General features: G+C 39.7%; 1 protein-coding gene across 10 annotated transcripts; it reads left to right on the top strand.

The window, feature by feature from the left end:
• Nucleotides 1–12,055, top strand: LOC126996091 (elongation factor 1-delta-like). 10 transcript variants are annotated; one of them, XM_050856197.1, is made up of 10 exons: nt 1–100; nt 3,707–3,809; nt 4,280–4,345; nt 5,043–5,144; nt 6,846–6,917; nt 8,222–8,318; nt 8,514–8,698; nt 9,965–10,157; nt 11,057–11,172; nt 11,970–12,055. In XM_050856197.1, the coding sequence occupies exons 2-10, from the start codon at nt 3,720–3,722 to the stop codon at nt 12,006–12,008; spliced, it is 960 nt and encodes a 319-aa protein (XP_050712154.1). In that variant the 5' UTR covers nt 1–100; nt 3,707–3,719; the 3' UTR covers nt 12,009–12,055. The 10 variants fall into 10 exon arrangements, with proteins under 10 accessions (XP_050712154.1, XP_050712153.1, XP_050712155.1 ...); XM_050856196.1 differs by having other exon boundaries at nt 5,043–5,147; XM_050856198.1 differs by lacking the exon at nt 4,280–4,345 and having other exon boundaries at nt 5,043–5,147.
• Nucleotides 12,056–12,333: the final 278 nt, after the last annotated feature.

The following is a 12,333-nucleotide window of genomic DNA, read 5'->3' as shown; positions in this document are numbered from 1 at the left end:
ATAATCTGGCAACGTTGGTCAAAAGAAGAAGAAGAAGAAGGGAACGAGGAACGGACTGGCCCTTTCCACCCGGCCCAGCGCTGCACGAGGTCTGGACGCCGTAAGTAGCCGCCTCTAGCCCTTATTTCACCTGTCAGGGCCTAATTAAAGGGCCAAAGGGTGAGATAATCGCGTCTAGTACGTGAAATGAGGGTTTGGGAGCCATGATGTTGTCCAGGAAGTGTTTTAAGTGGGGTAGACAGGCTTGTGTTTGTGTTCGAGGTGTTTAGAATTCTTGTTTTGTCTTTCTTACTTTGGCCTTATTTCACCTGTCATGGCCTAATTAAAGGGCCAAAGGGTGAGCTAATGATGTCTAGTACGTGGATTTAAGGTTTGGGAGCCGCGATGTCGTCCAGGAAGTGTTTTAAATGAGGTAGACAGGCTTGTGTTTGTGTTCGAGGTTTTCAGAATTATTTTATCTTAGTTTCTTTGGCCTTGTTTCACCTGTCAGGGCCTAATTAAAGGGGTAAAAGGTGAAGTAATGATATCTGGTACGTGGAATTAAGGTTTAACAGCCATAGTAATTAAGTGAATGAGGGACGCATTTTTTTCCATATTTCTTGTTTTACCGTATTTCTTTTAGCCTTATTTCACCTGTCAGGGGCTAATTAAAGGGGCAAAGGGCGAGATAATGGTGTCTGGTACGTGGAATTAAGGTTTAGGCGCCATAATGTCGTCCATAAAGTGTTTTAAATGGGGTAGACAGCCGTGTGTGTTTGTCCAGATTTCTTGTTTTATCATTGTTTTCTTTGGCCGTATTTCACCTGTCAGGGCCTAATTAAAGGGGCAAAGGGTGAGGTAATGATGCCTTGTACGTGGAATTAGGGTTTGGGCGCCATAATGTCGTCCAGGAAGTGTTTCATATGGGGTAGACAGCCGTGTGTGTTTGTCCAGATTTCATGTTTTAATTTAGTTTTTTTGGCCTTATGTCACCTGTCAGGGCCTAATTAAAGGGGCAAAGGGTGAGGTAATGATGCCTTGTACATGGAATTAGGGTTTGGGTGCCATAATGTCGTCCAGGAAGTGTTTTATATGGGGTAGACAGCCGTGTGTGTCCAGATTTCTTGTTTTAATTTAGTTTTTTTTGGCCTTATTACACCTGTCAGGGCCTAATTAAAGGGGCAAAGGGTGAGGTAATGGTGTCTAGTACGTGGAATTAGGGTTTGGGCGCCATAATGTTGTCCAGGAAGTGTTTTAAATGGGGTAGACTGCCGTGTGTTTGTTTGGTTTGTCCAGATTTTTTGTTTTATCATAGTTTCTTTGGCCTTATTTCACCTGTCAGGGCCTAATTAAAGGGGCAAAGGGTGAGATAATGGTGTCTAGTACGTGGAATTTGGGTTTGGGAGCCATGATGTTGTCCAGGAAGTGTTTTAAATGAGGTAAACAGGCTTGTGTTTGTGTTTGAGGTGTTTAGAATTGTTTTATTTTAGTTTCTTTGGCCTTATTTCACCTGCCAGGGCCTAATTAAAGGGGCAAAGGGTGAGGTAATGATGTCTAGTACGTGAAATTAGGGTTTAACAGCCATAGTAATTAAATGAATGAGACTATCATTTTTGTTTCAATATTTCTTGTTTTATCGCATTTCTTTTAGCCTTATTTCACCTGTCAGGGCCTAATTAAAGGTCCAAAGGGTGAGATAATTATGTCTAGTACGTGAAATGAGGGTTTGGGATCCATGATGTTGTCCAGGAAGTGTTTTAAATGAGGTAGACAGGCATGTGTTTGAGTTTGAGGTGTTTAGAATTCTTGTTTTATCCTAGTTTCTTGAGCTTATTTCGCCTGTTGGGCCTCATTAAAGGGGTAAAGAGCCAGGTAATGGTATCAGGTGCATGGAGTCAGGGTTTAGGTGCCACAATATCGGGCAGCAGTTGTTGAGGCCAGTAGGACCGTGTGTTTGTCGCAGTATGAAATTGAGGAGAAAAGCATGGGTTGAAAAGGAAAGTGATGCTGTTTAGTAATGATGTAAAATTCAAACACCATATTGATAGAATAATACAGAAGGCAAGCATCATCCTTGCCCATCTGCACAACCTGTTTACGCCTCACCTGGAGCATGCCGCCCATCTGGTCTGCTCAACCAAGAGGGGACACAGCAAAATTAAAAAGTAAAGAGGAGGGCAACAAGGCTCTTACCTTCTATCAGATGCCTCAGCTGTGAAGAATGACCAGACAACTTGCCAAAGCTGGAGGACAGAAGGAGAGGAGACATGATCAAGGTGTACAAAATTATTCAAGGACTGGAAAACATAAGTAGGAGCAATTTATAATTTCTGCCACAAACCCAAGGGGCCTCTTTAAACAGATTTTCAAAGAAAGATTCAACAAAATGCAAACAATGAACTCTTTACTCACCTAGTCACTAATGACTGGAACAAATTACCAGATCATACTGTGAGTGCTCCTTTAATGAACTCTCAAAAATAGATATGAGCATCACATAACTACATTACAACAAGAACATACATCAAAATTATTTAGGGGTGATTGCTTGTTCATTTTTTGTTCTCTTAGTACTGGCGAAATGAGAGTATTATTATTGCTATTATAAAGAAATGTAGGGTAGGCATAAGGGAGAAGAGACAGGAAGCTATGGGAGGTGAAGAAAAAGAGGAAGAGATAGAGATCCAAGAACCAAGACATGGACATGCATATATAATGCATTTCACTCCATTATTATTACAACAATGGAGGCTGACAAAAGGATCTCATTAGATCATAAGGAAACCCGTGGAACTTACTGGTGAAATAAGGTTTAAGAATCCTCATTATTGTGGGTGTATAGCTAAGTTATTGATCCATTCATTGTCATTGGGGAGAAGGAAATTAAAAAAAAATAGTAATTGCATGGGGAATAGTTAGCAGATTCTTAACCCTCTCGCACACGATGACGCGAAACGCATCATAAAAGACAAAAAAATTTTTTTATTAAAATTTAAGTTTTTGGTGAAAGTGCGTTAAATGAGGAGCTTTGAGCGATTTTTATTTGTTAGCCTACTTTGACAGGAAAGGAAAATAATACAGTTTTCTCAGTGTAACTCGGGAACTAATAGGCATATGAGGATTTTGAGGATACCATAAGAATCCTCACTAAATTCCGCGTTGAAACAGATATTCGGCTAAAAAAGTTGGCCCGCAAAATTTCGAGCTAGCGAGTGGGAAAGAGTTGTTACTTCAAATTTATTGTCAAAAATACTTTATACGGAGACTTGAAACAAGTTTGTATTGCATATATATATATATATATATATATATATATATATATATAATTTCCTCTATTTTTATTTGCACATGTTCTAGTACAAGTCTTTATGGAGCCACTGATACCAAATTTATTGGGGTACGATATATGTGAGGGTAAAATATGTCCGGGAATGTAGAGTATTGCAGCAGCAAAAAAAGGCTGGTCAGGCCTGAGAAATGTATGATGAGTGGAACAGAAACTTATTGGAAACTTATGGTGCGCGAGAGGGTTAAAAGCACACCAATAAACAGCTTCGTACACCCGTATGAGATGGGTGAAGTAATAGATATTTACCAAAGTACCTAAACTCATGGATTGATCTACTTTAACCTTACCTAATTTAACCTATCATGCCCTAGTTTAATCTTCAGATGCCTCAGATCTTCCTATTAATTAATGATGTCCTTTTTATTTCCCTGCTCTCAGTACCACAGTCACCATGGCGCTAGAACTTGCTCACGAGAACATCTGGTTTGACAAGTGGCGTGTGGACGATGCTGAGCGGCAGTTTTATGAGACCAAGTCTTCGGTAAGTCATTCTGTAAAATTCGTGATAGCTGTAATTTCTCTCCATAACCTGTTAGTCATCCTCCTGGCCTCCAAGTTTTTTCTTTTTCTCATTCCAGGGCTGTTTTTTCTTTGGGGGGATATTGATAGCTGAGTAACATTAGTATACATCTTTTCAATTTTCCATAATTCATTTTTGAGCTTAGAAGAACCTTTCAATAAATTTAGTTGCTATTGGTGGTCTGGTTATCTCCAGTTTTCATCACTCTTATCTTCATGACTTGAACAGGCTGATGATGGCTTATTACTGAATCGACATAGATAGTGCACTCTTATCTTAACATGTCACTGAAATACTAATATTTAATGTATAAGATGAAGCAAGCAGGCACTAATTTCTTAATTTTGATAGTTTTTGATAAGTTTCCTTCTCAAATTTGGTCCATAGACACCCTCACTAAATGGCTGCCTCTCATTTCTGCCCTTGCCTAGCCTGCCCTGGGACTGTCCTGTGCGAGGCAGCCTTGCACAGGGCGGATGTTAGGTCTGGACTCCCAGGTAAGGCAGACCCGTCATCTTCATCCGCTCACCTCACACATGAACACATGACTTTGTGGAGTAAATTTACTGGTGAAGCATAATGCACTGTTTCTTTTGGGATTTTTTCAGCAAAAATTATTAATTTGAACTTTAAGAGGAAGATGTAGGATCTTTATTATAGATGCCACCAGCCAGCCTGTCTTGTGAACCCCCTCTTCACAGAATTCTGAAGTTGTTTTTGTCATTTTGGTGGATGTAATTAATTATACCAAACAATCATTAGGGTAATTATTCATTTATGTAAAAAGAGACTGTAGTATTATGATCACTATTCTAGGTATTGGTGAGGGAGGGGGAAGGGCTTTGGGGTTGAGCTGGCTGGCAGCAACCTTAGGTGATGAGCATCAGTTCTGCAGGTTCTGTAGGAGTGTGTCCAGACTTAAAGTTTGAGTCAGAGAGTCGATGTCATGTAATGTCATTGTTATTAGTATTTTATGGGCCTAGATTATTATTTTCACTTTGATGGGAAGGGTTAGCATCATCATATAAGTGATAATCATCAGTTAAAAAGTTTCTGAAGCACTATATCTAAACTTTTCAAGTGTTGGTTGTTGTGCACTATTGCTCATAATACTATTTCAGCAAAAATTATTGCCTAGACTGATCGTATATACATCAGATTTGAAGATTTTGAAATTGTGTCTAAACTTTCAAGTGTGGGTTGGAGAGTCAAGGATGCGAGTCCACCTCAGCGGACAATGAGTGTTCCCGGCTCCCCCAGCAGGCAACTTCCCCCAGCGGCAGCCAGCCCAGCGAGGTGGTGGTAGCAACACAGTGCCCTGCTCCCCACTGCCATTCCTTGTAACTTTTTCATCATTCTTGTCACTGTGATATCATATCAGTGGTCTTTGTGGCACCATGATCTTATCCTCAGTCCTGGCAGTGGCCCCGGTGGCTAACTGTGGTCTGTGTGGTATGACAGTATGGCATCATTGATATGGCTTTGGAACACCAGTGTGGCAATGCTTGGCCAGATGTTGTTACCTGTCAATTTAAATTGCTGTTTCATTCGTAGTGGCTGTCTACAGTTAGTTGCTTTGAACTATGACATGTTCAAGTGTACCTGTTGACAGCTGCAGGATGAATTCCATTACTTACCACCAGAGGCAGGTGTTGGCACAGCAGCCTGCTTACTGTCATCCTCAGCACACGCTGACTGTGCAGAGGATACTAAATGGCCACAGAATTGCCAGCATCTTATATAAAAATTCAGATGCAACATTCGTTATATAGTCCCTCATTTGGTAACCAAACAGAAATCCTGCAGTCAAGGTCTGCAAAACATATTAATTGGATTTGAAAAGCCAATTTCAGATGTACAATACATAAAGGTTACAAGGTGATGGCAGGCTTTTGATTATTTTGCTGCTGCTGTTTGTATTATTAAAAATTTCCCTAACAGAACCCATGAGAATACTGGCAAGAGAGCAGGTCCAGAAATCTGTAGTAACTCACTTTTGTGAACGAGTGGGGTGGGTTTCTTGGAAGCATTTGCTGTTCGTTAAATTGACTTCAGATGATATGAAGCCATTAGTGGAGTTAATGCTTTTGTTACTGTTGGTTTCTACATACCATGGATAGACTCGTTGATTCAGTAGTCTTTGCATTCTAAACTGACTAACATACTAATGCATTAGTGTCTTCATGTTCTAATCATAAACCTCTTGTGCCTGTTGATTTTTTTTTTTCTATCACTCAAGTGGAGTGCATAGTCAAATTAGCTTTATTTTTTATTGTATTTCATAAGTATTGAATTGCTGCAAAGGTCACCTCAACTGAAAATTGGAATTAACTATCCATAGCTGTTACGGACTTTTCAAAGAATACAGTAATATTTTGACGCAAATTTTTACCATTTATAAAGAGATGAGTTTACATGTAATTGGATGAGCACAGTCTAGGGTATTTAGAGGCAGACTAATAGTTTATCAAGGCCTATTGAAGGTTAGCCATTGTGGATGCGGATGCATGTATCAATATTCTCTGAAGTGCATGCAACTTGTTTACCAAGAAATTTATCTTCATAATTTTGTTTAGGTTTTCTTTTCCTTCTTTTATACAAATTCTTGCCTCTGATATGAGACAGAATCCATATCTGTTCGATATTTTTGTTAATCTATGAGCGCCTCCGTGGTCTAGTGGTCAGCGTGCCTGGCTTCTACTCCGCGGGCTCGGGTTCGAATACCGGCCCGGGCAGTCGGCGTGCAGCTCACCCAGCTGTTCATCCTCCCTCTTGGGCTGGTCGATAAATGGGTACCTGGGGAAACCTGGGGAAGGTAAACTGTGGTAACCTGGATGTCACACTGGCCCTGTGTCCCGGGGTAATGGGCTCCCTCCCACCACAGGCTCAAGGGCCAATGTTACGGAGACAAACACCGAGGCCACGCGCTGCTACAGCGTATGCCCCCAACTTTACCTTACTGAGGAGCTAACACTGGTCCTTTGTATCTCCTACTAGGAAGGCTCGGGCCTGGGATCTGTGGCCAGTCAGATTGCTAAGGCGCGGCAGGAAATAAAGAATTCCCTTTCTGTGAGTAGGCCTCTTGAACTTCATTGAATGTACATACACATTTATCTCCAGGCACTGCTGCTTGGCCAGGTAGTTTTGTTGTAATTTGAAAGCACAGATGCACAGGTTGACTTGCTGATTGCAAGTTCAGCTGCCATCCCTTTTGATCCTTGAATGCAGTTGCTTGGTTGCTTCTAAATGCATGTGTAGGAATAAAACAATGAGCTTGATAGGATATTGTGGTTGTGTTTATGTATGAAAAAGTCATATTTTCGTTGGATGTTGGTGCAGTAAAATTTCTATATTGTGGTTGTTTACAAAAACTGATTAAGTTGGGATGTATATAAAATGATCATCTGATTGTCTGGCTGTCATTAGCTTTTCTAAGGGAGAGTTGGGTCTTCCAATGGTTTGCAAATTTCCCTGAGTTGTATCCTGATCTTACCTTTTTTGATTTTCTCAAGTTTTCCTGTTTTATGGAAGCAGATATAAAATCGTAATTCTTCAAACATCAGAACTTCCCGCTCTTGCTGGAGGCTTTATTTCTTTTCTCGACTTACTGCTTATATCCACATACATATCTCGTGAAATTGTGATACTGCTCAAGCTTTATTGGAATGACATCTATTATTTTAAGATGTATATATATTTTTTGTGTGATTTTGTAGCCTTCCACAATTTAAGAGCCACTGCTCATGAGCAGTGGCTCCTTCTCTCCACAATCCTAGGCATAGCTACAGATGCCAACAAACATTAGAATTGAATATTTTGATGCTACTTATTTATTTTTCAGCATCTTGCACATAGCACTGGCATGTAGAGACTGTGGGGAAAACTACACAGGACTAAGTAATTATTGGGAATTTCGCACTAAAACCACTCAGTTGCACTGTTTGATGCTACCATTGCTCGGTACTTATCATCAGAATTTTTCTTTTAGACTTTGCTGCTTAGTGATATGTTTTTGCACAAATGAAGTAAACTCCCCAAATCTTATTTTTTTGGATAATTGTCAATATTTCCCATTCCACTGGAGAATTTCTAATAGGTATATTGCAATCTACTAACTCAGTGTACAAGGATTGACTCTAATTACTTATTCCACTTAGCTACATCTTTTTCTTGAACTTGCATGACAAAATATTTCCATCAAAAATTAATGTTGTGTGTAAATTTGATTAGCAGGGATTTTTTCTTGCACATTTGCTATGCTGAATAGAAGTTGTGACAGGCAAGAGTAATATGTTGCTATGTAGAGTGTAAGCAATTTTATGTTGAAGGCTTTTTATGGTTAAGAAGGTTTGTAAAACAGTCTTTACTTTCAGGCTAGTCATGCTGGTGGCAGCATTGGCAGCCAAGGGTCTGCTGATGTCTTAAACCGTCTCACAAAGCTTGAGTCCCAGAATTCTGTCCTGACCAAAAGTAAGTTGCATGTGTTCAGTGTTTACAATATGACTGTGATAATGTTTACAACAGTGTAGCTATAAAATGTTGCCCTAGACTTTCTTTGTTTGCCATCTCTTGTAGACAGGGTGTAGGGAGCCCAAATAACTTTTCTTTAGTGAGACAATTTTTAGCTAGATCATATGCAGTCTCACACTGCTTGAAACATTTCAGCTGTGTCAGCCTTGGAGAAAACAGTCATCCAGCTCACTAAGAGGTTGGACTCTTTAGACCATGGAGGCAAGACTACAGTTAGTGCTACCACCTCCACCTCAACCCCTGTCCAGAACAACAAGCAAGCAGAGGAAGATGACGACGATGATGAAGTCGACCTCTTTGGCTCTGATGATGATGAGGAGGTTCGTTATACCCGTATAGTGTTTACATTTTACTCGTTTGTAGTGAAGTGGTTAGTGTGCATAGCTTGAGAGTTGGGGTATGCTTGCCAATTGTTACGTGCCACTCTTATATCAGGGAAAATCACCATTGAAAATTGATACGAGTATAAATGATTAATATGAGTAGCAGTTCTTCGACAACACTCAGCTGTCACCATCTTCAACACTAAACATCCTCGGTCTATCCTTAACTCAAAATCTTAACTGGAAACTTCACATCCCATCTCTCACTAAATCAGCTTCCTCGAGGTTGGGCGTTCTGTATTGTTTCCACCAGTTCTTCTCCCCCGCACAGTTGCTATCCATATACAGGGGCATTGTCCGCTCTCTTATGGAGTATGCATCTCACGTGTGGGGGGGCTCCACTCACACAGCTCTCTTGGACAGAGTGGAGTCTAAGGCTCTTCGTCTCATCAGCTCTCCTCCTCTTACTGATAGTCTTCTACCTCTTCATTTCTGCTGCCATGTTGCCTCTCTTTCTATCTTCTATTGATATTTTCATGCTGACTGCTCTTCTGAACTTGCTAACTGCATGTTTCCCCCCCTCCCGCAGCCCCGCTGCATGCGACTTTCTACTCATGCTCATCCCAATACTGTCCAAACCCCTTATGCAAGAGTTAACCAGCATCTTCACTCTTTTACCCCTCATGCTGGTAAACTCTGGAACAATCTTCCTTCTTCTGTATTTCCTCCTGCCTACGACTCTTTCAAGAGAAGGGTATCTGGACACCTCTCCTCCCGAAATTGACCTCTCTTTCGGCCACCTCTTTGGATATATATGGAGGGATATGCAAGAACTGGCAAACATTTTCCATGTCGAAAGGAGGGAATTGAAAGGTTGCATTGCGATTTTCTTAAATTTTATTTCATTTACATGTACAAAATATATAGTTTCAGTGATAATCCTGAAAAGCACTTATACATCATTTATAATGTAGTTTTAGAAGTCGGAATACTAATGTTTCATGGTTCTTGAGATTTCGTACACCATTCCAGTTAGAACTTATCTAGAAACATAACAAACTATTTGAAAATATATCTGAGCCATACAAACAAATAAAAACAAGTATGATCAAACTTCATACTAGTTTCAAATTTCCAGGCTTTTATTTTATTTTTTTTCTTGACAAGTATTAATTGTAATAATGCATAGTGACTACATACTGATTGGCAGAACAGGGATTAGTGTGTGGAGACACTAAATTCATTCCCCCTGATCCATAACAGGAAGATGAAGCAGCAGCCAAGGTGAGGGAGCAGCGCCTCAAAGCATATGCAGAGAAAAAGTCCAAGAAGCCGGGTCCCATTGCCAAATCCTCTGTCCTGCTTGACTGCAAACCTTGGGATGATGAGACTGACATGGGGGTGATGGAGAAAGAGATCAGAAAGATTGAGATGGATGGGCTTATCTGGGGTGCTGGTAAGTGTCCAAGATTTAGCAGCATTTTAGGTAGTTCTTGTTATTTAATTTGGTTATATTGAGGTAGGGGGCTGTTAAAATCAAAATTTAGGTGGCAAGTATTGGCATGCATTACAGTCCACTCACCTTAGCTGGATCCCTGGCTAGGCTCCTAGCCAAATAAGTAAGGACGCTGCTGTTGGCAATGTCGGGCGTAAGGTCGCGAGCCGAGGTTTAGAAAATATTTATTACTTTATTACTCGACTTAGCTCATCGGTTATACAAGATGTGCAATTTTTGTTGGCTGGTATCATTGGAGTAAGTAGTGATTGTACAACTATGTCAATTTTCAAAATTTAATAGGGTAAAACAAAATAATTATGGTGAGTAGAAGTCCTAGAATAACATCTAGTGTTTGCACTACTTTTTACTTTTCGATATTTTTAACAATTATGGAATATTTTTTTCATAAAATATCTCCTTGTTCATAAAATCCTCCTGAATGTGATGGATACCATTTCTAAAAAGTGGTATAAACATGTTATTCTCCAACTTAAATTTAACACCATAATAATTTTTCTCCCCATATTGAGTTGTGAAAATGTTCGTTGTAAAGTTGATTACTACTTGATCCACTGATGTCGTCAAAAATTGTATATCTTGTGTAACAGATGAACAAAGGAAAGTAATATTTCCTGAGCCTGGGTAAATGCATCAGTGACGAAGACATCAGACCACAACCAATCAACATCCTTACTTATATTCAGCTAGGGATCCAGACACAGCTGGAAGGGATTCAGGTTTGAAATCTACTCCTGTACTGCATATAATGTCATGCATTTACAATGAAAAAAATTACAATCCCTATCTCCATTTATATTAGAGAAGCATCAGAGATCATGCATCTATAACTCTTTCAGCTAAGTTGGTCCCACTAGCATATGGAATTCAGAAGCTCTCCATCCTGTGCACAGTTGAAGATGAGAAAGTCTCTATAGATGACCTCTCAGAGAAGATCCAAGAGATTGAAGACTACGTAAGTAATCTTGGTGCAAAAGCTTGTAGTATTGTGCTATCTCATTTTGGTTCTTCTTGCAAATAAATTTACAAATTAATCAACTGTGCTTTGCATACACTAGGACATTCAAACAAGCATGTTAAGAGAACTATGGTGCACTGTCTTGGCTTTAATTAAATGTATTTTGCACTCAAAATGATTCCTCAGCATTTCACAAAATTGCAGTAATCAGAGGAGTGTCTGAGTGCAAATGTAACTGCTCACATCTGTTAGTAAGCACCCTGGCACTATTCTTGTTTCCTATAACAGTGTGAATTGCAAAAGAAATGCAAAGTGCAACATTACTTAGTGGTCTGTCCAATCTTTACAAACCCACACCACCTTGTGTGTGGGGGTTCTACTAGTCAAGTAAGGCATATGGCATATTTTTCTAATATGGAGAAAAAAAAAATCCCAATAATCTCTCCATGACTCCTAACCCAGGCCCAAGCTGCTGGGCAGACACTGTGCCAGCAACTTTTGGAAAAAATTCCATGGACTGAACTTTTATGAATTTTGTGGTACAGGGGATAATTATGTAGTTTGAATAACTGCAGATCTACATGTATTCAAACATTATTTCACACAGCTTACTCAGCCAAGCCAGCCATATAAAATGCTGGGAAGGGACCATGACTCTAGATAAATAGAGATTGGACAGACATCAGTTTGGTCCAGGCCAAGAAGGAGTAATCTAGCTCTTGAAACTTACGTATAAAACATTAATGCTATGTTTATATGTACATATATTTCTAATGTCTATTTTACTATTTCAGGTCCAGAGTGTTGATATTGCTGCATTCAACAAGGTCTAAGTTATGCATTCCAGTGCTAAGATAAATTAATTAAATTTCTGTACCTATACTGATCTTTTTATCTAACCCTACCTCATACTGAGTGTTACTCAGCTCATAACTACAAGGAGTATACTCAGACTCCAGTACCCAAAACTACTTGGTCAATGCCAAACTGTATATGGGACTCTGAGCAGTGATGGGCCCTCAGGTATATATAAAAGTGATGAGCTCTCCAGGAAACAAATTCCTAAGCATGCAGGGCGAGCCCTCAGTAGTGTTTATAGTTCGTAAAAATACAACAGTAAGTGTATCAGTTTGCACATACCATTACAACTAATGCTCA

The sequence above is a fragment of the Eriocheir sinensis genome, chromosome 9, assembly GCF_024679095.1.
Source record: "Eriocheir sinensis breed Jianghai 21 chromosome 9, ASM2467909v1, whole genome shotgun sequence".
Taxonomy (NCBI): Eukaryota; Metazoa; Arthropoda; class Malacostraca; order Decapoda; family Varunidae; genus Eriocheir; species Eriocheir sinensis.
The sequence above is the reverse complement of the archived record's forward strand: the minus strand, read 5'-3'. Positions and strand labels throughout refer to the sequence as shown.

Excerpts from the sequence above, each read along its gene's own strand:
- LOC126996091 (XM_050856196.1), top strand. The coding sequence starts at position 3,720 with ATGGCGCTAGAACTTGCTCACGAGAACATCTGGTTTGACAAGTGGCGT. Across the intron at positions 3,810-4,279 it reads TTTATGAGACCAAGTCTTCG|CCTGCCCTGGGACTGTCCTG; the intron begins GTAAGTCATTCT and ends GCCCTTGCCTAG. Across the intron at positions 10,158-11,056 it reads TGGGCTTATCTGGGGTGCTG|CTAAGTTGGTCCCACTAGCA; the intron begins GTAAGTGTCCAA and ends TAACTCTTTCAG.